At 41.6% G+C, this 24,568-nt stretch overlaps 2 protein-coding genes across 2 annotated transcripts; one reads left to right on the forward strand and one right to left on the reverse strand.

Moving 5' to 3' along the window:
* Positions 1-66: 66 nt before the first annotated feature.
* Positions 67-24,280, forward strand: LOC120556737 (nuclear factor 7, brain-like). Its single transcript, XM_039796451.1, has 2 exons — positions 67-208; positions 21,906-24,280. Exons 1-2 carry the CDS (start codon positions 67-69, stop codon positions 23,306-23,308), a joined length of 1,545 nt encoding a protein of 514 aa, XP_039652385.1. The 3' UTR covers positions 23,309-24,280.
* LOC120556748 (zinc finger BED domain-containing protein 4-like) lies at positions 15,540-17,328 on the reverse strand. Its single transcript, XM_039796465.1, has 2 exons — positions 17,050-17,328; positions 15,540-16,738 (listed from the first exon to the last, which is right to left on the reverse strand). Exon 2 carries the CDS (start codon positions 16,641-16,643, stop codon positions 15,783-15,785), a length of 861 nt encoding a protein of 286 aa, XP_039652399.1. The 5' UTR covers positions 16,644-16,738; positions 17,050-17,328; the 3' UTR covers positions 15,540-15,782.
* Positions 24,281-24,568: the final 288 nt, after the last annotated feature.

The following is a 24,568-nucleotide window of genomic DNA, read 5'->3' on the forward strand; positions in this document are numbered from 1 at the left end:
CTGCAAAACAGCCACCATCAACTTGGAGTGAGAGCTATAATTATTGTTTCTGGCGGACGACCGTGGATGTGGTGCTCACACACTTTCACCTGGAGGAATCCGCGATGGTCGCCGGCCGGGCGGACAAAACAGCTTCCCCTGAGTGAGTTCAGCTACAGGACAGAGAAGTGGAAAACTGAACAACCTGCTGACACTCCAAACACTGAAGGTGAGTTTGACTAAAAAATGTTAAGTCGCATAGATATATTTAAACTTAAATACCGCATTGGCCGCTGTTGTTCATTGGCCCGATAGATACTGCCTCTGGCTTGTGAAATGCGTCTGCCGCCGCCATCTTAGGACGGTCATCCGACCATACAGACTCATAGAAAATAGGCTCGTTCGAGATGAGCCAGATCTGCGCAGAATCGATCACCGGCGATCGCCGCCCAATGCATGCCGGTTAGATTTGTGTCCGACTTGATCCCGACTTGCTCTGACGTCATGCACACGTGGGCAACGATAATCTCACGAGACCAAGGCAGCCGCAGTTCTGAGACGCAGGTAGCGCAGTTGCTTTTCACCAACTGCAAGAGCCAGGCGGACGCAGGTGGACCCAGTGCATGCTGGGAAACGCCGTCCTCTCAGCTGATCGAACAGCTGATTGGTTCAGAATCGACTCAACATGATGACGTTTTATATAAACGTTTTATTGATTTGTAATCGGAGGGATTTTAACTGCTATTTGTCTGATTTAAAGGCTTATTATGTACAGAACACATGTAGTGAGGCTGATAGTTACGTTTAGAAGTCAGAGAGACTAAATCTGTTCAGATTACGGATCATCTACTGTCTGTTGTTTATTAAAATCAGCAACAGATCACATGTAGAGCATTCTGACAGTTACTCTGTCATAATAAAAACAACTGGAGACTGTGTAGCAGCTGATATATGGGTCTGATAACATTTTATTAAATCGGAATCGGACCCGAACGGACAACAGTGTTTGTGTCACTTCCTGTTAAGTCTGAAGGCTGCTGGAGTCAGCTGGAAAACTGTCCGACTTGAGAGCAGACTTTTGTCACCGCCCCCTGCTGCTGCCGCCTGCTCTCGTCTACTTTACAGGCGAGGCGCAGTTCATCTCGAACGAGCCTAATAACTAAGGGTGTGACGAGATCTCGTTTTACGAGATCTCGCGGGATTAAAACGTGACGAGATTTCTCGTCGAGGTGAAAAGTTAGGCTCGTTCGAGATGAACTGCGCCTCGCCTGTAAAGTAGACGAGAGCAGGCGGCAGCAGGGGCGGGGACAAAGGTCTGCTCTCAAGTCGGACAGTTTCCAGCTGATTCCAGCAGTCTTCAGGATGAACAGGAAGTGACAGAAACACGGTGGTCCGATTCCGATTTAATAAAATGTTATCAGACCCCTATATCAGCTCCTACACAGTCTCCAGTTGTTTTTATTATGACAAAGTAGCTGTCAAAATTCTCTACATGCGATCTGTTGCTGATTTTAATAAACAACAGACTGTAGATGATCCGTAATCTGAACAGATTTAGTCTCTCTGACTTTTAAACACAACTATCAGCCTCACTACATGTGTTCTGTACAGAATAAGCTTTTAAATCAGACAAATTACAGTTAAAATCCCTCCGATTGAAAATCAATAAAAAGTTTATATAAAACGTCATCATGTTGAGTCGATTCTGAACCAATCAGCTGTTTGATCAGCTGAGAGGCCGGCGTTTCCCAGCATGCCCTGGGTCCACCTGCGTCCGCCTGGCTCTTGCAGTTGGTGAAAAGCACCGCGCTACCTGCGTCTCAGAACTGCGACCGCCTTGGTCTCGTGAGATTATCGTTGCCCACGTGTGCATGACGTCAGAGCAAGTCGGATCAAGTCGGACACAAATCTAACCGGCATGCATTGGGCGCCGATCGCCGGTGATCGATTCTGCGCAGATCTGGCTCATCTCGAACGAGCCTGTTGTCTCGTGAGGCGATGTGATGTCAGCGTGATGGAGCGTGAAATTACTATTGAAGATCCCCCTGCCACTTTTAAATCATTTGTGTGGCAACATTTTGGTTTTCCTGCGGAAATAATAAACGTCGAAAGAGTGACAGACAAGACGAACACAATATGTAAACATTGTAAGAAAAAAATGCCGTATACCGCGGCTAACACGAGCACTATGCAAAAACACTTACAGCACCACCACAGCTCTCTACTAACTACTGCACCCGCGACGAAAACATTAAAAGGGCAAACAACTCTAAAAGCCTTTGCATCTCTGCCACCGGTAAGTGCAAGAGCCACGGCAATAACGAGGGACATAGGCGTTTTCATTGCAGCTGATCTGAGTTTTTATCAGCTGCAATATATATGATATGAGTTTTTTTTTTAAATCTCGTCTCGTCTCGTTCTTGTGAACCCAATCTCGTGATGTATCTCGTCTCGTGGAGTAAGCGTCTCGTCACACCCCTAAAAATAACTGACTTTTTTGGTGCTTTTGGATGTTCGTGTTCAATTACCGAAACTGAGCAACATGTAATAACATTTCACAGATACAAAACTATTTACTGCCATTAACGTGTTGAATTTGTGATTACAAGAAGTAACGTTAATCCTAACAAACTTAAGTGACTCTTCTGATTAAACATGTTCGAGTCGTGATTCACTCGGATCTTTAACCCGAGTCTTTAAATTGACTCACAAATCGCGAGTCTCTAGTATCATTGTACCACTGTGTATGCATGGGTATATGTGAGCTGTAGGTAGGTAGATATACGGTGTACATGTATGTAAAGAAGAATTGTGTTGAATTCAGTGGCGGTTCTAGACAAATTTTACTAGGAGGGGCCAGTGTTTAACCAGGGGGGCACATTAGAAAATGGCAAGAAATGATATTTAAAGATTATAAACTTTACTTTAAAATCATATCAACATTTATTTCGTACAAGAATGAGTGCAGGTGCAAGAGAGGTAGTACCATAAAAAATGAAAAATGTCATAGATACATGCATAGCAATATGTTAGATTCCATCATGACAGAATACCCCCCCCCCCAAAAAAAAAAAACACCCCTTCCCGCCCCCCCCCCCTTTTTTCTTCGCCATTTTTTCAAAATGGTTGGGAATATATTCAAGTTGGGCTGTACTGGTACATCATTCTTGGACTTGCTGCTATCTGTAGAAAGATGTATAGTAAACATAGGGCACAACTACAACATGTATTTACGTACAGTGGTATGCATGAGTTTAGACACCCATATTAAAGTTGACTAAAAAAAGGAAAAAAAAAACAAAAAACATCCTTTTGGAAATTGATCTTAATGCCTTAATTAAAAAAAATGAGGAAAAATTCAACCTTTTAAGGACACCAATTTTCTTTGTGAATGAATAATGACGTAAATAAATAAATGCTCTTCCTTAAAATACAGGGGTCATAAGTCTACACACCCCTATGTTAATTTCCCATAGAGGCAGGCAGATTATTATTCTTTAAAGGCCAGTTATTTCATGCATCCTGATAAAGTTCCCTTGGCCTTTGGAATTAAAATAGTCCCCCCCACATCATCCCATACCCTTCACCATACCTAGAGATTGGCATGGTTTTATTTGCATTGATATGGATCTAATTTCAGTTAGCTATTAGGCTAACTGAAATAAAACCATGCCAATCTCTAGGTATGGTGAAGGGTATGGCATGATGTGGGGCTATTTTAATTCCAAAGACCAAGGGAACTTTATCAGGATGCATAGTATCCTGGATCCATGAAATAACTGGCCTTTATAATAAACATCTGCCTGCCTCTATGGGAATTTTACATAGGGGTGTACTTACTTATGCCCCCTGTATTTTAAGGAAGAACATTTATTTATTTACGATACATTATTCATTCACAAAGATAATTGGTGTCCTTAAAGGTTGGATTTTTCCTCATTTTCTTTATTATTAAGGCATTAAGATCAATTTCCAAAAGATGATTTTTTTAATTCCTCTTTTTAGTCAACTTTAGAATGGTTTTCTAAACTTATGCATACGACTGTATGCATGTATATCTGCATGTATTTCAAAATGTAGGCCAAGTATTTACTTAAAAAAAGAAACCGAGCCATATTGCCACAAATAAGAGTTTACAGCAGAAAGCACCATTTTAAGGACACACAGTAGGCCTACAATGAAATAGTAATTACACTGCTTTGCAAATACTAAGAACCTTCTTCATCACAAACCTGATGGTGCAGTACTTGATCCACATGGATCGACTTGCTGTCCCCCTGGCTGTTCCTCTCTCTGCCCTGTAGGTTTCCACCCTCTTCTTCATCCTCCTCACCCTCTGGAATTTCCCTCTCTGTGTCAGAGCCCTCACTGTCATCACATGCCCTCTCTCCATCCTCCACCGACTCCTCTGGCTCTCCCTCTTCCTGCTCCTCAACACCTTCATTTGTTTCTCTCACTGCTATTTTTTTGTTTCCTGGGGCAAAAAAGGACGCTATGTCCCTTCCTCGTTTCATGATAACTATTAGAAGAAAAAACGTAGGGGCATGCATTATATTTCGTTGCCTAACCATCCCTCCCTACTTAACACTGACAGATAACCTGTTGATTACTTTACTCAAATGTATTTTTTATCGCAATGCAACAGCCAAGATGGATGAAGTTACGTGGTTTACATCACAACATTGTGTAGTCCTAGCAAGGAGACTGACATTTGGATATTCGCTTCTGCTTCGATGAGTTTGCTTAAATATGATTAAGTTCTAAACACATCGAGACCAGACATTTACAAACTTGATTTCATTATCAGTGTGAGGAACAAAAGGAACATGGTTATGTGCAAGAACAACAAGTCACTTATGAGACGAAATTGTTTTGCTTACCTTCGACTCTTGCAACAGGAGAAATCGTAGCTCCTCTCTCCAAGAGTAGTGTCTCATTCAACGAGCAGCACCACATGTGGGCGTGGAAGCATGGATGTATTAAGAGAACTGGATACAGTGTTCGGCGGGAAGACCCGTACGTTCCAATGAGAGTGCTCAAAAGCGCATTATGCAAACATGGAGCTCGGCTTTTCCGCATTCTTGGCCCATGACGTCACGGTGGACACGCGCACTAGCAACAATTTGTTTGTGTTGTCTTAGCAACCGGTAGCAACATGCTCGTTCATGAGGTTATCTCTCGTGGCTCTTACAAGTGGCGAACTCATGAACTCGCCGTTTTCATTGTCTAAAATATTCACTAACGTTAAACATTGTGTTTTCGTTGTTCCTGATCGTTTACATGCTTAGCTAAATAAACGATACATGTATTAAGCTAGACAACCAAGGAAATTTAATCATTATGTCGTGCTACTAGCTAGCTAGCGCTAGCAGTTAGCCTGCAGTTTCGGGAACAGAGCTCATCCATGGCTTTATCTCTCATCCACGTTACAAGCTTTACAGCATACAGCCCTCGGATGGATCATAAGAGAGAACCAAGGCCATGTAATCACTATGTCTGTAGTAACGTTATGTAGCTAGGCATGATCTTAATACAGCCACGCTAGCTAACCCTGATGTTAGCAACTAGCTAGCTAGCCGATAGCCCCGCCAGTTTGGGAAACGCTAATGACGTTACATCCACGTAACAGGCTTTACAACATACATACATCCCTCGGATGTATCATTACTTCATAAGATAATACCATGGACGTATTGATAGAACATTTACATCGATACATCAATACATAGAATTACATCCATTAGCTAGCTATATCCATTATTACAGCTAGCTACGTGAGCTCGGGAGAACAGTCATGTGAGCGGGCGTGCGCAGTCCCGTGGGTCTGCTCGCGTCCATTATGCGCGTTCATCATTTCAAATTTAATAATTCTGGATTCGCTTGTAGTGAATGTTAAAAATGTTAAAAACGTAACGTTTTAACCAAGGACCCTTTCATTGTTCAAGCTGGTAAGTTGATATACCCCGAAACAAATTATCCGCTGAAATATAGACGTTTCTTTCGCCATGTAATGTCTATGTGAAAAGTCTTTCTGGGCCATGGGGTGCAGTACCACCGTTATCCGCTAAGCCCATGTTGGCATATAGACACGGCGCTCTTCCTGGGGGCTTGCGTGGAAGGCAGGCTACGTTGTTTGGGTGCGCCGCTCTAATTTACCCGTGTAGAATGTTGCGTCGCACATTAGTTCCGCTTTTGGTGCTTGCGTGTAAAATCATAATAAATCACTAATCTTTTTATTTGCTCAGCACGGGGGGGCCCAGGGGTGGCCAGGGACATTTCAAGGGAGGCACGGGCCTCCCTAGGCCTCCGTGTAGAACCGCCACTAGTTGAATTGTTTTGTATTTAACTAAAGGATAAAAATAGAGAAAGGGGGTAGGACTAGAAAAGTTTGTTTATGAACTTCTTCCTACTCCTTTTTGAACATGGGAATTTCTTATTTTAATTATTTATAATAATTTTGGTAGATTGTGCTGAGAAGTACATGTCCTTATTTATCTGTCATTTTAATTTTATATATGTGTGTGTGTGTGTGTGTATATGTATGTGTATGTATATATATATATATATATATATATATATATATATATATAAAAAAATAATTTTTGTTACATGTTCAAATAAACTACTACTAATACATTAAAAACTACTACTACTAGTACATTAACCCGGTTCAGTTGAGTCCTACTACAACTAAATCTAAAATGATAACCGCGCCACACACAAACCTCTTGCAACATTAGCTTCTACTATGCTAGCCTTCTTAGCTTCAAAAAACTTTATAACTTACAATTTCAGTGCTCCAGACTAACTTTTTTCACTAGGAGCACAGTGGCCCCCAACTGAAATTTTTTGGGGCACAACCAGAAAATTTAGGGGCACACACCGTAAATCAACATGCTAACCAAATATTCACATTTTACTAATTTCCACTGTATTACTAATAAATACTTTGATAATAGATGCAGAAATTACACTGTGCTGTTTCAAATTCAGTGTCACTATTGAAGATGCAACATATAACGTAAACTGACAGCCCCATCGCTGTCATGACAGTAAAAAAAAATAAAAAAAAATATATATATATATATATAGTTGTATTTGTATATTATTTTTTAGTCTGTTTTATTTTCACCATGACCGTTTTTAATTGCTCTTTAATTTCTCATGTTGCTGAAAGGTGCTGTAGAAATAAAGTTGCCTTGCCTTAGAACCTCAGCCTGTCAGTCAGTCACCAGGGCATAGAAACCACTGTTGTGCCTGGCTGCTGGTCTCCGAGGAAGTTTACTTTACTTTATACTTTATTAGTCCCATCACTGGGAAATTTGTCTTGGACACCATGCACAATAATAGATCATTCACACAATACAGCATCCGTTAAAACAAATAAGAGAAGTTTAAAAATAAAAGCACAAGAAGGCAGTTCACAGTATTTCATTTCTATTTAGCGCCTTGATTGCAGTGTAACGTCAACAGCACCGCGACCGCTTTCGGCTCGCCATTAATATCATATCGCAGCAAACACTGTCTGTGTGAAGTTTTGAAAAACTGTAACCACACTTAAAGGGGTGATAGAATGATTATATAGGGTATTTCACACTGTTCCTTATGGTCTCCTAATGGGGTATGTAACATTGGTTGGGCTGAAAATGGCCTGGTTGATATTTTACTGGCCCTTATGCATCCCTGTGTTTTGGCCCTATTTGTAACAAGAGCTTTTCTTCCAAATATGGTATGGTCATGAATATTTAGATGAGCTGCGCGGTGATTGGTTGAGCGACTTGCCATACGCAGACATTAGAGACGCGCGCTGATTGGTTGAGCGAATCCCCAATACACATACATTAGAGAAGCGACAGAATCTCATATTCCAGACACTGCAATGTTTCATTACCAAATTCACTTCTGAGACTTTTTTAAGCGAGAAATCAACTATATAAAGCTCAAATATGGGCCGTTTTACAAAAATTGATGGCTAATTGCAAATTTGGTAAAACGTGTCGGACTTTAGGAGCTCCACACAGTCTGACGAGAAAGCGACAGCCTGCTGGGCTCCATACCCAGGGCAAAGTCACCCTTTGTGGATACTGCATACGGGGCTCCGCGGCCAGCTGCCGGCATAACTATATCTACAAATAATACATTTACGGTTTTGAATGTCCCAATGTCTTATAAAGCTAACCGTTGTGTCCGATTTGATTTTAAGGCATTTTTATGAACGGGGGGCTCTTTGTAGGACAAGCTGCTTGCTATATGTCCCCATTCATTACAATGGGAAAATACCCGCTAGCTAGCTACACTTTCGCCATAACTAAATTATATTTACTGTTTGAATTTCGTCACGCCACTTATACAACACATTCCCCAATGTCTTATAAAGCTAACCGTTGTGTCCGTTTGATTTTAAGGCATTTTTATGAACGCAGGAGATCTTTGTAGGACCAGCGCTGCTTGCTATATGTCCCATTCATTACAATGGGGAAATACCGCAGCTAGCTAGCTACATTGTCGCCATAACTAAATTATATTTACAGTTTGAATTTCGTCACGCCACTTATACAACATCATTCCCCAATGTCTTATAAAGCTAACCGTTGTGTCCGATTTGATTTTAAGGCATTTTTATGAACGCAAGGCGTCTTTGTAGGACCAGCAGCTGCTTGCTATATGTCCCATTCATTACAATGGGGAAATACCGCAGCTTGCTCACTTTCGCATAACTAAAGTATATTTACAGTTTGAATTTCGTCACGGCATGAATATTACAGGTTCCTCAAGGTCTTACAAAGCTTAGCTAACACTTGTCCGATTTCGGATTCAATTGAATGTATTTTTGTGAATGTCAGAGTTAGGAGGAGGCTAGCTAGCTCTCATTGATGGACTCCATCTCACCGCGGCTCTATCAATGAGACTTGGCGGACAAGAGGCGTTTATTTTCCCGATTGTTTGTTTAAATAACTCACCACACATACCCATTATAAGATTAACTGGAACCTGCGGGCTGCGGTAAAAGATTGCGGGCGTAACAAGCTCGCTGACACTGCGGTCAGGGCGGCGATGTAGCAACCCAGGCAGCACCAACACCGGCACTAAACTCCGACACACAGTCGGAGAAAATTTGCAATTAGCCATCCATTTTCGTAAAGCGGCCCATATTCGAGCTTTATATGGTTGATTTCTCGCATAAAAAAGTTTCAGAAGTGAATTTTGTAATGGAATAGCAGAGATCTGCGTGACCTAGCTAGATTCAGAAAACTACCTGATCTCAGGTCAGTTGTGTAGCCTATTTGTACATTGGGGCGTGACTGTTCTCTTAAGGTTCCGGATTTTGAGACGCTTGCGTAAGCAACTCAGCTTTGTTGGGATTCGCCCGTTTTCAGAGGCAGTTTCAAAATATGAGATTTTCATAGTAAAGGGGTGTCAGTGGGATTTTGAGCTTCTATGTATGTCCTATTTACCCACCAAACTGTCGTTATTCAACTATGACAGGGTAAAATCGGTTTTGCATTCTATCACCCCTTTAAAACTACTTTACCGGCATTTCCGTGACTCATTGGGACTTCAACAAAACTGCAGAGCCCACGTAGTTTGCGTGTCTGCGAGTGTGTGTGTTTGTGTCAGAGCACCACTCTTTGTCAATTTTCAGAGAGGACAGATAAGCTTGCGCTTATGCGCTCTCAGGTACCAAAATTTCAACGTTTAACGTGTAAAAAAGGGGGCAAATTTACTGGTCGCACATGTGCGACTGGATGTAACATTCAGTCGCACACTCTCAAATTTTGGTCGCAAAATGCGACCATTTGGTCGCAGTCTGGAGCCCTGAATTTCGTAGGCAACAGCAACTCCACAAGTCAACTCAAGCGCCTGAGTGAGCAGAGAGACAGTCCCGACCCGCAGACTCAGAGCCGGAAGCTCGCAGGCCATGGGATTCACTCGAGAACTCACTAGTCAACGAGGGCTCGTGAGTTGTCGGGGATTCATGAGTTGTCATGTGATTCATGAGTTCTTGCGCGAATCAGCCGGCTAAATGAGTGGATCTGACGAGCGAGTGAAGTCGCTCCTCGAGCTCAGAGTAAAGCAAATCCACAATAAAAGCCATTCTTTCACTTCTGAAATAACATACAATGTTCTGCATGTAGCCTAGCTAGGCCTACTGTAGGTTTTGGTGTATAAATGTAGTATGTTAAATGGAATTAGGTCGAGCAGAAAGTCCGAAACATTACAAGCTCGCCTCGGCTCGGCTGGCTTGGTTCGCAGACAACTCATGAGTTGCCGACAACTCACGAGTCCTCGATGACTCGTGAGTTGTTGATGACTCGTGAGTTCTCGTGGGAGTCAGTCAATCCCGCGAATCAGCCGGCTACATTGTTATGAGTGAATCTGATTCAGAAGAGCGAGCATAGCGAGTGAAGTCTCTCCTCGAGCTCAGGGTAAAGCAAATCAACAACAAAAGCCATTCTTTCACTTCTGAAATAACATACGATGTTCTGCACGTAGACTAGCTAGGCCTACTGTAGGTTTGGTGTATAAATGTAGTAAAATGCAATTAGGGCGAGCAGACAGCTCACCTCGCCGACAACTGTGTTTTTTTTTTTTTGTCTTTTGTACAGATACACATACACATTGAAAACATTAAATGCATACATAGACTACCGGTCAAAGGTTTTAGAACACCTCAATTTTTCCAGGTTTTTATTGAAATTCATGCAGTTCAATGTCTTATTGTACTCTGAAATGAAAGAATAGAACAAATGAACAATTTAAGTTAAAAAAGAAATCATGGAATCAATTTATAAACCAAAATGTATTCAAAATTTTTGACTCATCAAAGTAGCCCCCTTTGGCAGATATAACAGCTGAGCACACTCGTGGCATTCTTTCTACAATGGAAATCAAATATTCTTCAGAAAGTTCTTCCCATCTCTGTTGCAGAAGTTCCCATAAATGTGTGGCACTTGTAGGTTGCTTTGCTTTCACTTTTCTGTCCAGTTCATCCCAAACCAGCTCAATGGGGTTTAAGTCTGGTGACTGTGCTGGCCACTCCATGTTTTTAAGCTTACCATCTAGTTCTTTTTTGCCAAGGTAGTTCTGGCATAGCTTGGATGAACCCCTGACCAACTAGGCGCATACCAGGGTACTGCATGGTGCTGCAAAATGCTGTGGTAGCCGTTTTGGTTCAGGGTGCCTTTCATTCTGTACAAATCACCGACCCTGGATCCAGCAAAACAGCCCCAGACCATCATGCTTCCTCCTCCATGTTTGACAGTTGATGTCACACACTGAGGAACCATCCTTTCGCCTACTCAACGGCGTACAAAAATCCTGCGTGATGAACCGAAGATTTCAAATTTTGATTCATCAGTCCATTCTGTTGTGGCTTTGGGTCTGCCAGACCTCTTCCTGTCAGAGTTTCCCCCAGTTTCTAAGTGCCTTTTGATGTTGAAGAATACTGTACTCACTGACACCTAGGCCTGTCACGATGGTCAATAAATCAATTAATCGCACGATAAAAAAAAAATGAGCTCGATAATTTTTCCGGCCGCGATAATTCCATTTGCATGCTTGTTTGTTTTCCTCGTCTCTCTCTACCAAAGAGACTGGAGGACCACTCTCGGTTCCTTAGCGTAACGAGGAGTGAACCCTCTTGTCAGTCGCACGGTCTTTGTGTGGGTGGGACTCCAAGCGGAGAGAGAGAGAGACAGAGAAACGCTAGTTGAGAGTTGAAGCAGGGTTTCCTGCAGCACTTTGCAGTTAAGGCGCCGTCAAAAAAAATAAAAGTATATGAGCGATATCCACCGTGTTACTCGACGTCCTGTTTTCTCCCTCTCATTCCAAACCACACAGCTGACAACCTGCAGGTGGAGGCAGTGGAGACAGGCTCGGACATACACGCCGCTGTGGACTTGTCTCGCAAGCGTTTTCAGGAAAGTGGCTGCATGTGTCCGACAATGCACAGAACATTAACGGTACAAGGCTACAGCTGTCCACGGACACGGAGTGTGGAAAGTTTGTCAGAGTTGCGCCAGTGTTTGTGTCGGCCCGCTCCCATGAAGCTCCGGCCTGCAGAAACCACACCTTCGCCCAAAATGAAGACTGAAAAACAGAATGCCACAGTGAAGTCACCTATGTGACAAGTCACGTTTTCAGCATGAGGACAGTTCACGTTTTCAGCATGAGGACAGTTCACGTGTACCACACAGCGACACAAACGTAAACAACAATGGAGGGAGGAGAGAGATGCGCGTTTTCTTTCTTACAGATTAAGTCCCAGCAGGTGGAACGAAGCAGAGAGGAAGTCCCCCACCACCCAAACAACAAAAGCTGGACTTCGGTGCAAAACCAGTAAGCGGGGAGAGTTGAAGAAGTTGGTCGGGCAGTAGGCCTATCTTGTAGAGGAAATGCTGCCCTTAAACACGGTTGACTCGCTCTCTTTCGTGCCATAATAAACCAGATCCTACTACTGGCAACGCTGAGCTGCCTCACAGTAAACCGGTTGTCATTTTTATGTTGAGGCTGTAGGGGTGTTGTCGGCAGCTGCTGCATGTAACTAATAAAGTAACTTGTAATCTAACTTCGTTACTTTTAAAATCAAGTAATCTGTAAAGTAACTAAACTACTTTTAAAATTAACTTTTAAAGTTTTAAAGTTACTTTTTCAAAGTAACTGTGGCAACACTGGTGATGCTAGTTAACACTATACTCGACAGCAGCTAACATTAGCCTACCGCTAGCTAGCAGCTGGATTAAACACGGTTAAAATGCTGACAGCTAACGCTGAACGGTGTAAAGTGTGACTATATTTCACTGTAGAGGATAACACCGGGATGTAACAATCTGCAGCTGCCGTTGTCAGAAAAACACAGACGGTGCGTTCAATGAAACTGGTAACCTACAGCCTTGTGGTGTATTCAAAGTTATTGTTAAATGCCCTTTTCCCATCTGGTGGTTGTTTTTGTCGTTCAACATTAATTTACTAGTGAAATAAGTTATTGTTATAGTTATTACATTATTATTAAATCATTTAAGTTTGACCATATGGCCTAGCAATAAACAAGCCGTTCTTTAATGTTGCCAAAAAAAGTAGTCGGTTCAGGCACTGGGAAAAAATGATGTATGTGATTAATTTAGATTAATTAATCAGTATATAATTAATTAGATTAAATTTTTTAATCGATTGACAGCCCTAATCATGTTCATATGATGATAGTAAATGTGAAGCCATTTTTATCATAGTGAGTAGTGATAGACCGATTTTATCGGCCAGCTGATATATCGGGCCGATATTTGCGTTTTTACGTGTATCGGCATTGGCCGATACGCTGCTGCTGCGTTAGCCGATCCCGGCATTATTTACAGACAGGCGTCCAAAGACAGCTCTGTGTTGCTGGAGACGCTGCAGTTCACATGCAGACCATGCACTGCCCCTCCACCACTAGCACCATGGCAGTCTTAAATTACAAATCAAGCACTTTATTTTTAATGGGTACTTTTCAGGTTTGTTTTCTTAAATTATGTACATGTGTTGACAAAGGACATTTTGTGATGACCTGATTATATCTGTCTTATAATATGTCAGCAAGCAATGCATCATCAAGGCTGTGTTGTAGATGTTGATGAAAGCCTTTTACCCTTGCACAGTTAACCATATGCAGTGCACCCATCCATATGATGCACATTGCACACATAATTTGGGTGATATAAATGTAAGATGATTGCAGAAGTGACACTGATATGTGTTTTTGTTTATTATTTTTAAAGACATGGCAGAGCAGATTCCAAAAACAAATCCAGTTTGGCAGGGTTTACATTTTTATGATGTAAATTGAGGGAGCAAAAGCAGTATCGGCTCCAAATATTGGCTCAAGAACATCAGCAGCCCGTATCGGTCATCGACTAAGGCTGATGAAAAAAAAATCGGTATCGGCACTAAAAAAACGGCTGATCCCTAATAGTAAGTCCAATAGGGTTAATATTACTTACATTTTACGTGAATGTTATGATTGTTATCATAAAATTGTGCTATAAAATAGAAGTTACGGTCTTCTGCCTTGGTATGACCGATTGTCATTTTGTGGGCAATGCTAAGGCAGAATACAGAAACTTCCGAAAAATGGTCAAAGGTCAAATTTGAGTTCAACATTTTTTTGTAGATAGATTAGTACAGGTATACACTACAAAATGTGAAAATTACAATTGTATACCTGTAACTCAATTGTCAGGACATTAAAGCTGCATATCCTCTTTTCACCTGGTCTCTGTTTTAGCTACAGAGTGAGACCTCTTTTCGTCTTCTTAAGTAAAAGAAAGGTTGTTTCTCCAACTTCGGTCAGTTACAAGACAGGATTAGCAGGGAGACTAATAAATCTTTTGTAGATTATGGTGAACTTGTGTGTGTTGTAGCAGTGCTTTGCTATTGAGAACAAGGTAGCATGCTAGCATTAGCGTTAGCATGCTAACGGTTGCGGTTAGCCACCTCGTTTCGGCTTGTGACGTAGAAAGCTGTGCAGATTTTGACCAGCTCACCCGGAGACTGAAGGCAGGACACATTCAGAAACCGTATCTCACTCAGAACACCATGGATGGATTTTTTTCAAAGTTTGTATGCGTATGGAAGCACCAGAGACACAAAATAACACCCCAAATCCCAGAAAAAGTGATTTTTATTTTTCATAATATGGGCACTTTAACCCTTGTGTTGTCCTTTGGGTCCCAGTGACCCGAAGGACAACACAAGGATTATGTACTTCCGTTTACTTTGTTGAGAATTGCTCTCTAAACCCTGTTTCTTGTAAAGTAAGTAAAGTTTATTTCTAGAACACAGTTCTAGACACAGTTTAAGCTGACCAAAATGCTGTACAAACAAGAACTAAGGTGCTGTATTAACCCTTGTTTAGAGAGCAATTCTCAACAAAGTAAACGGAAGTACATAATCCTTGTGTTGTCCTTCGGGTCACTGGGACCCGAAGGGCAACACAAGGGTTAAGATAATTTTAAAGTAATTTTTCTAAGTTTCACACTCTGGCGAGTTATGGTCTTTTGCCTTAGTAGGGCAGTACTGTATGAACATTATGGAGGGTAAGGTTGTTATAGAGCTCAAAAGTAACCTGGGCTATGACTAGGGCTGGGCGATGTGGCTTAAAAAAAAATCTCCGATTTTTTTCACACCAAAACCGATTTTCGATTTTAATCGATTTGTTTTTTCTATTTAAAAACAAACTACAACTGACAAAGAAATTGCTCAAAACAAATGTACTCTTTATTTTGTTCTGTAGCTTATCAGTTTTCTAACTTCAAACTTAGTGACACAATGCACCTTCAAAATAACTTATATAATATAAATAAAATTGTGTCCCTTTTTGATAAAACGCTTTTGTGTAACTAACAAAAATTACAAAATTAGATATATTACAAAAATAAATACTTTTAACAGTGTTATTCATAAAGTGCAAACAAAACTTTAAACAGTTTTCCTGAATCCTCAAATTGTAAACAAAATGAAATATCTGCATCCATTGACTTCAAAATAACTTAAAATATAAATAAAAAATAAAATTGTGTCCCTTTTTGATAAAATGCTTTTGTGTAACTGTGTAACAAATCACAAAATTAGATGTATTACAAAAATAAATACTTAACAGTGGTATTCATAAAGTGCAAACAAAACTTTAAACAGTTTTCCTGAATCCCTCAAATTGTAAACAAAATGAAACATCTGCATCCATTACTTTAGTTTCAACATTTTTCTTTTATGCATTTTTAGCCAGGAAGACAAGCCTGTCTACTACCTCTGGCTTGAGGCATGCCCGGTTACATGTAACAATGCCCCCTCCCACACTGAAAAGCCTCTCTGATGGGGCACTTGTAGCAGGGACAGACAAGTATTTTTTTGGCCAAATTACTGAGCCTTGGGAAGTTTGGTTCGTGACGCTTCCACCGCTGAAGTGGATCAGTGTCTGGGTCTACCTCAGGGGTCAGTAGGTAGGTTGCCAGCTCTGTCTCTACTTTCACTGCCTCTGATTGGTGAGAAGATGGCTCTGGCACATTCTTCTTGAAGAAAGCAGCTAAAGTCATTTTCTTATTGGGCGGAGGCTGTGCTTCTCCTTGGCACACCTGCACAGCTGGACCAGATTGCTGTGGTGTACTTTTTTCAGCAGGCAGAGACATCAGCTCAGTGACAGCTCTCTTCTTGACTTGTTCCACCTTGTCTGGGTCAATGTAGGTTGTACAGAACCTGGGGTCCATCAGTGAGGACATGTCCAAGAGTTCATTCTTCACAGGGTCACTGTATTTGTCATCAAGGTACCGCATTATGTTTCTTTTTATTGTTTTAGTGAATTCGGTGTCTTCTTCCTCTGGCTGTAGGAGATTTGTTTTGAACAAATGCAGCACCAGTTTAATGTAGGAGACACTGACATAAGCCTCCCCGGACAGGGCGTCTGTAAATTGTTGGAGTGGCTTGACAGCTTTATTTACGGACTCTAAAACCTCAATATCTTGCCAAGTGGGCACAAGATGACGGCTTTTCTTGTCTGACCCCAGGACACGGACTATGGCCTTCTCCTGTTCGAGAAATCTCTCTATCATTTTTTGACGTGAACCCCATCTGGTCGGGGACTCCGTTACCAGCTGATGAGTGGGTAGACCAAGCTCAGCCTGTACTTCACCCATCTCTCGTCTTTTCTTCCAACTATAGGAAAAGGCAGCAACCGCCTTTTTACAAACCCCAATGGCACGATCGATTTATGGGTCCTTCACACCATTCTCTGTACAATAAAGAAGGAAAGAAAACGCAAAGAAAATTTTTTTTGTGTCACTATTGGTCAGTGTCAACAAGTCTTGTATTTGTCTCATATTTCCAAATTATTAATGCACACTAAAGGCATACATATACAATATACACACACACACACACACACACACACAATATACCATTATTATTAATCATGCATATACATTTAGTGGAAATATGTGTTGATTTCATTAAATTGCATTAATTACAACATGCATTAATTGGGCTGTTCATGTGTAAAAAAAAAATCAACACCACTTGAATGCATAGCCATTAGACTCTTACCTATAGCGTTGTGCAGTTTATGTCCAAAGCACTGGAGGTTGGGCCACTCATTGTCTCTCAGAGCTTTTATTATGTTGGTGCCGCTGTCTGTTGTCATACAGATGAGTCGGTCTTCATCAAGGTTCCAGGAGGTTAGAGCTTCTTTTAGCCCCGCGCAATTATTTCACCTTTATGGTCATCGGGAAAGTAAGCTGTTTGAAGGCAGACGCTTCGCAGAGTCCAGTTGTCAATAAAATATGCAGTCAAACTCATATAGGGCTGCATCGTTCGACTGGACCACAGGTCCGTTGTGGCGGAGTAAAACGACACCCCCTCCAGCTCTCTAGCGATCTTTTCACGAGTACCGTTGTACAGGCGAGGCAAGGCAACTTCGGCAAAATATTTGCGGCTTGGTAGCACATACCTGGGGTCGATAACTTTAAGCATGTCGATAAACCCCGGCTTTTCCACAGTGTATATGGGCACCATATCTTTTGCTATATATTTCGCCACTGCATCCGTGATTGCTTTACACCGGGGCCCTTTCTTGTCATAGGGGATACACTTCGAAAATCTTTCTAAGACTGTAGTTTGTTTTTTTGCGGGTGTGTTTGAACTGCTGTCTTGTTCGTTTCGTTGAGAGACACATACCTCCCACTCGGCTGCATGCCTTTGTTTAAGATGCTGGAATAAATTTGTTGTGCTGCTACCTTTGGTACTAACAGCTTTTAAACACACTTTGCAACGTGGCGTTATTTGTTCTGCGTCTGACCCCGAAAAAGCGTCATATTCCAAACAACGGATGAAACTGCGCCTTTCTTTGAAACGAGCTCTTCCTTGCTAGCTGCCATGTTGTCATGTTGTCTGTGTGCCGGCTGTAAGGAAAGCGGGGGAGGGCTGAGCCTGAAGTCTGAACTACGGAAGCCTAAGGGGAGCGTCGGTGGTGGAAGTTAAAGAGAAAACCGATTTTCATTAAAAACAAATCTCCCTAAACGTCAAATTCGAGTTAATCGATAAAATCGATTTATCGCCCAGCCCTAGCTATGACTAATGACTATGTCCTAGGACCAGGTGAAGTGATTGGTAACAATGTGAACTAAACGAAACACTATACTTATGCCCAACCAGCCAAAATGACATCAAAGACAGCAGTAATGGCACGTTTTTTCCGCATGTGTGCCGCCGTGTTCATGAACGAGAACTCAGTAAGTTGCTACTCAAAAAAAGTTTTTCAAGGTTGGCAGGTCTGTAACTATCTGGTATGAAAACCCACATTCTTATTTAACCAAGTATCCTGGATGATAAATGCATGTCTGACCTTTTGTAGCAAAGCAAACTGCTTAAAATCTGGTTGGAAATATAGCGAGAAATATAATTTTAATTCACATGAATGTACTAAGCGTTTGTATAAGCATGAGACGCTTACAGTGACAGGGCAGAGACTGACCCTGTGATTCAGTATGAGGGTGTGTGTCATGGTGGTAGTACAACTAGGTCCAATAGTGCAAGGATAAAGTGTAGACACCAGCATTAAATAAAATAAAATATGGACAATATAAGAGAATAATGTAAACATGGTAATATAAAAACTATAGCAGTGCAAGGATCAAGTTTAAAAAAGACAGCATTAAATATGGGCATTATAAGCATTAAGCCTTAAATATGGGCATTATCAGGGAATAAAGTAGACAGTAGGATAGACACAAGTCAACAGTCAATGTTAGAGTTTTGAAGTAATAGGGTTAAAGCTAGAAATGCACTGATAGACCGGCCGGTGACCGGAATTGGCCGGTTTTCACGTGCTCGCCCATGACCGGCGACCGACAGGTCAGTCTGACATATGCCGATTTCATGCCGGTCAGTGCTACACTTACTTGACAACATAAGTTATACGAGTTACAGTTCTAAAGGACGCATTTACTAGGGATGGGCATTCGATTACATTTTCGAATGGCTATCGATTAATCATTAATATTTTTATCTTAAAATTCATTTATTTAACGTTTTATAAGTTAAAAATGCAATGAAAATACAGCGTGCTTTTCCTCGATGAGATCTTAAATACAAGAAGAACAACTTGTGGCAGTTAAACTAGAGGTTATAGATATAGATTATAGATAAATGCACTGCGGTGCTCTGAAGCAGCAGAACCTGAAGCTGCGAGCCAGCGTTCTTAAACAGAGACCCTCGCTTGTTCCAAAATAATAAATAAAAAGAATCATGTTAAATAATAACTAAACCAAAAACATAATAATACTAGATCTGACAGGTTTTTTCAAAATGTAACTCAAAACTATCCAAGGCACGGACAAAGCCTAATAACAAAATAACCAGTAGGCTAACTCAGATACAACTTCTGCACCAGTCTACTGATTTTTGTTTTTTGAGAAAGCATGATCTGGGGTCAAAACACCTGCGTTGCCGGGATGCACAGGTACGTCCGCGCTAACTTGGCCAGCTCAGGGAACCTTATTCCGTTCTTTGTAGTGAGTTTCTACCAGTCTGGTGATGGTACGTCGTGACAAAATGTGATATGCTGGTTCCAATATCCACGTCAATGAACTTGCCCTTGGGTAATTTTCTCTGCTCGTTGTGCATCGCAGCTCCTCCATGCTAACGCCGAGTCTATGCTAGGTTGAGAGAATGAGAGCAGGCGACATTAACCAGGGTCGGATACACTTTGTTTAGTGGTATGCTACATCATTTGAATCGTGGCCGTGTTGTACTTAAACACTGCATCTCAGTGTTTGCAGTGAACCAAGTCGTTTATTTTAAATCAAAATGGTCCCACGCCACACTTAGCCGTGTCCTGTTCACGATTACTTTTGAAATCAAAACGGAAACTCGCAGCTAGGTAACTGAGTATAATGTTTAATTGCTGCCACACTGTGAAATTAATTTCATTGCTTCAAGACTCACACTACGCAACGCAACCAGCATTAGTTTAATCGATAAAAAATGAACGTGATCGACGAAATTCTTAATAATCAATTATCGATCGTCGAGTAATCATGCCCATCCCTAGCATGCACACACGGACGCTACAGCAGTCTCTTTTTCCTTTCTCGCACCTTTACCGCCATGTGTCGCGCGTACCCGCTCGCGGTGTGAAGCGTGTGTCGGCGCTAATCTCATACATATAGGGAACCTCGTGAATTAATCTGCAACATGTCAGCTGTTTGGAAATTCTTCAGTGTGTGTGCAGAAGATAACAAGTTTGCAATATGCAGCACCTGCAAGGAAAAAGTAGGGCGTGGAGAGACGACATCAAAAACCAGAATCACATTTTTTTAGATGGATATTGGATGTGAAAAGAAGGAAATGGTTCTAACATTGCACGTGAATTTCCAACACCAGGAGTAATTTATATAGTTCTATTTTATAGTGATCCATTCACTGTTCAAAAAATGTTCTGTGCAACATGTTCTATTAAAGTATAATAAATAATATATAAATATATAATAAAAAAAAATAAATATTTGTGTGCTGTAAAGTGGTTAGAAAAAATTGAATTGGCTAAAATCGGTATCGGCTGGCCTAACTCAATGGAAATCGGAATCGGCCTAGAAAGTTGTAATCGGTGCATCTCCAGTTACAGCCATTGTTCAAGTATTAAGTTAGACCTCAGTCCATGCTGGGGGAAGGAGGGAGGGAGGTGTTGTGCATATGGGCTAATAAAGCCAGTAAACAGTGTAACAGTATAAATACTAAGCAGTAAACAGTGGGCCAGTGGACAGTCAGTACATAACTGTTGTTGTAGGAGGTAGTGGAAGTGGTGGAGAGGGAGGAGAGGCAGACAGATTAGGCAGAGAAGTCCCTCTCTCCTCTTCCCTTTTGTGAAACATTGACTACGTTTACAAGCTGTCAATTTTCGGGTTATGGTCGGGTTAAGGTCACTATTCGGGTTTCTGAAACATTTGGAATAACCCGTTTACATGCATGAGCAGAGAGAGTTACTCCTGTATACATGGCATTTGTAATCAAATGGCAATATCCCGACGTAAACGGCGACGCACGGTTAGCGTCTGGACGTAGCCTACGGACAACCTTAAGGCGCAATAACTTTTCGGTCACCTTCTTATAAATCTCACTATCTCGGTACTTTCTGTTGTCAACAAAAGACATTATATTCATGGTTTTCACCACACTAATGAAAAATTGGTTTCCTCCTCGCTCCAAAACTGTGGTGCTGTGCTGCGTCTCGCCATGTTTACCTCTACTTCTTTACTTCCGGTATACTGCGTGCAGGTTTTCTGCATTGACATATATATATATATATATATATATATATATATATATATATATATCTATATTATTATAGTATATAATTATTATTATAACTATGTTTTCTGGCGCATACAAGAAGTTCCTCTACTCAAAAGACCAAGATTCCTTGTGAATAGAACATGCGCAGAACACAAATCAATGTTCCTTTTGATGGGGATATGCCGATACGCGTTTACATGACCAAAATTTCGGGTTAGAAAAGGGGTAACCCAGGTAGCATATTCAGGTTTTTAAAAACCGGAATATGAGCATATTCGGGTTTTTGCCAGTGTTTACATGGCCGTGCGCGACCGGGTTATTGCTAATATTCCGGTTTTGAACGGGTTATTGGCTGCATGTAAACTTAGTCATTGTAGAGTTGTATAGCCCTGGGGACAAATGACTTTCTCAGTCTGTCAGTTGTGCATGGCAGTGTGCGTAGTCTTGAGCTGATCATGCTCTTCTGCTTTGTGAAAGTGCAGTGGAGTGGATGACAGTCATTGTCCAAAATGTTGAGCAGTTTATATTGTATAGTATATATCTCTGGTGAAGTTTGTGGAAAAGGGAGGGGAGCCATTACTGACTGTACTTTCTGTTTGTTGTGTTTTCAGCTTCACTCGAAGAAAAAATGGATTCCAGATTAGAGGTAGATCTTTGCTGTCCGGTCTGTCGTGATGTCTTCAGAAACCCTGTTTTTCTCTCATGTAGCCACAGCTTCTGTGAAGACTGTCTGCAGAGCTGGTGGAGAGAGAACCCAACACAGGAGTGTCCAGTCTGTAAGACAACATCCTCAAATGCAAAACCGCCTTGTAACTGGGTGTTAAAGAACCTGTGTGAGGCCTTCTTACTGGAGAGAGATCAGAGAGCTTCAGAGGCTCTCTGCAGTCTGCACTCTGAGAAACTCAAACTCTTCTGTCTGGACCATCAGCAGCCAGTGTGTCTCATCTGCAGAGATTCAGAAAAACACATCGACCACAAATTCAGACCCGTCGATGAAGCTGCACGACAACACAGGAAGGAGCTTCAGGAAACTCTGGAGCCCTTAAAGGAGAAGTTAAAGGTTTTTGAAGAAGTTAAAGAGGAGTGTGATCAAATGGCAAAACACATAAAGCTCCAGGCGCGACGCACAGAGTCACGGATCAAGGATCAGTTTAAGAAGCTTCACCAGTTTCTAGAAGAGGAAGAGGTGGCCAGGTTGGCTGCACTGAGGGAGGAGGAGGAGCAGAAGAGTCAGAGGATGAAGGAGAAGATGGAGGCACTGAGCAGAGAGATAGCAGCACTTTCAGACACAGTCAGAGCCACAGAGGAGCAGCTGAGAGCTGAACACGCCTCATTCCTGATCAACTACAAGGCTGCAGTGGAAAGAGTCCAGCAGCGCCCCCTGCTGGATGATCCACAGCTGCTCTCAGGAGCTCTGATAGACGAGGCCAAACACCTGGGCAACCTGAGCTTCAACATCTGGAACAAGATGAAGGACATGGTCTCCTACACTCCTGTGATTCTGGACCCAAACACTGCTGGTCCATTAAACGGCCTGTCTGAAGATCTGACCAGTGTGAGAGTAGGAGAGGAACAGCTTGATCTTGATAATCCAGAGAGGTTTGATAAACACCGCTTTGTCCTGGGCTCTGAGGGCTTTAACTCAGGGACTCACAGCTGGGATGTCAATGTTGGAGACAGTACAGGCTGGTCACTGGGTGTGTTAGCAGAGTCTGTCCAGAGGAAGGGAAGCATAGAGTCTGGATTATGCAGAATAGGGTTCTATCAAGGTAAATACTCATGGTCAGATCCAGCCACTGTTCTCGTAGTGCAGCCAGAGGTCCAGAGGATCAGAGTGACTCTGGACTGGAACAGAGGAAAGCTGTCGTTCTCTGATGCTGATACTAACACACACATTCACACCATCACACACACTTTCACTGAGAAGATGTTTCCATTATTTACCAGTTGGGATAAAGTCCCACTGAAGATATCACCAGTGAAGGTGTGTGTGACAGTGGAGCAGAGCAGTTAGAGATAAAGAGGATGATTATATTAATGATGTTTATTTCTTAACCTTTGTGTTATCCTTGATTTTTTCAGAAATATTGGTTTTGTTCAACCAAATTGCCCAAAAATAACTTGGATGCATGGATGCCTGCTAATCCAGAGAGGTTTGACATATACTGCTCTGTCCTGGGCTCGGAGGGCTTTAACTTTGGGACTCACAGCTGGGATGTCAAGGTTGGAGACAGTCTGGTCACTGGCTGTGTTAGAGCGGTCTGTCCTGAGGGAGGGATTTGTACAGTCTGGCTTATGGAGAATAAGGTACTATTTAGGTAGATACGCAGCACAGTCGCCAGTAGATCCATCTGTTACTCTCATAGTGCAGGAGAAGCTCCAGAGGATCAGAGTGACTCTGGACTGGAACGCACAAGAGCTGTGTTCTCTGATGCTGATACCAACACACACTTACCACCCTTTCACTGAGAGGACGTTTCCAGTCATTTTCACTGGGGATAACGTCCCAGTGAAGATATTAAAAGTAAATGTGCATGTGATAGTGGATGACAACATTTAGAGATAAACAGGATGATTCATTTGATGTTTATTTCTTCAGTGGAATTTCTTCATGATTACAAAGACATGTTAATTTCTATTTCACCTGATTGTTTAGTTTTAAAATCTGCTTTTTTATCTATTGTTCATGTTTTAATTATTTTGAAGAAAAGTTATATAAAGAAAAGTTATTCAAAAACTGCATGTTTAAGCAGCCAATCAGTGTTGAGATCAAGAAATATTAAACTCTAGTCGAGATTTAAGTTACGTTAAAATCAATGTTTAAATTCTTTTTGTATTTGATGTAATACAGAAGATGACTATGTTTCTAAAAGTGTTTCATTCAGTTTCCATCAGTTCAATTCTGCTAATGTTGGTGATTTAAATAACATTAATGCTGAATGTACATTCATTCCTGTTTTTCAACAACATAATAAAACATTGCCTTGTTCGGCATATTCAGTTTTTCGGTTTAATGCTTAAAGTCTGACTGCTTCTGTGAAAAATACAGCAGTGACAAAGATTAGCTTTATAAGACATTGGGGAATGATGTTATATAAGTGGCGTGACAGGGCTCCAGACTGCGACCAAAATTTGAGTGTGCGACTGAATTTTACATCCAGCCGCACATGTGCGACCAGTAAATTTGCCCCCTTTTTTACACGTTAAATGTCGAAACGTAGGTACCTGAGCGCGTAAGCGCAAGCTTATCTGTCTTCTCTGAAAATTGACAGAG

This window comes from Perca fluviatilis, chromosome 4 (assembly GCF_010015445.1).
Source record: "Perca fluviatilis chromosome 4, GENO_Pfluv_1.0, whole genome shotgun sequence".
NCBI lineage: Eukaryota > Metazoa > Chordata > Actinopteri > Perciformes > Percidae > Perca > Perca fluviatilis.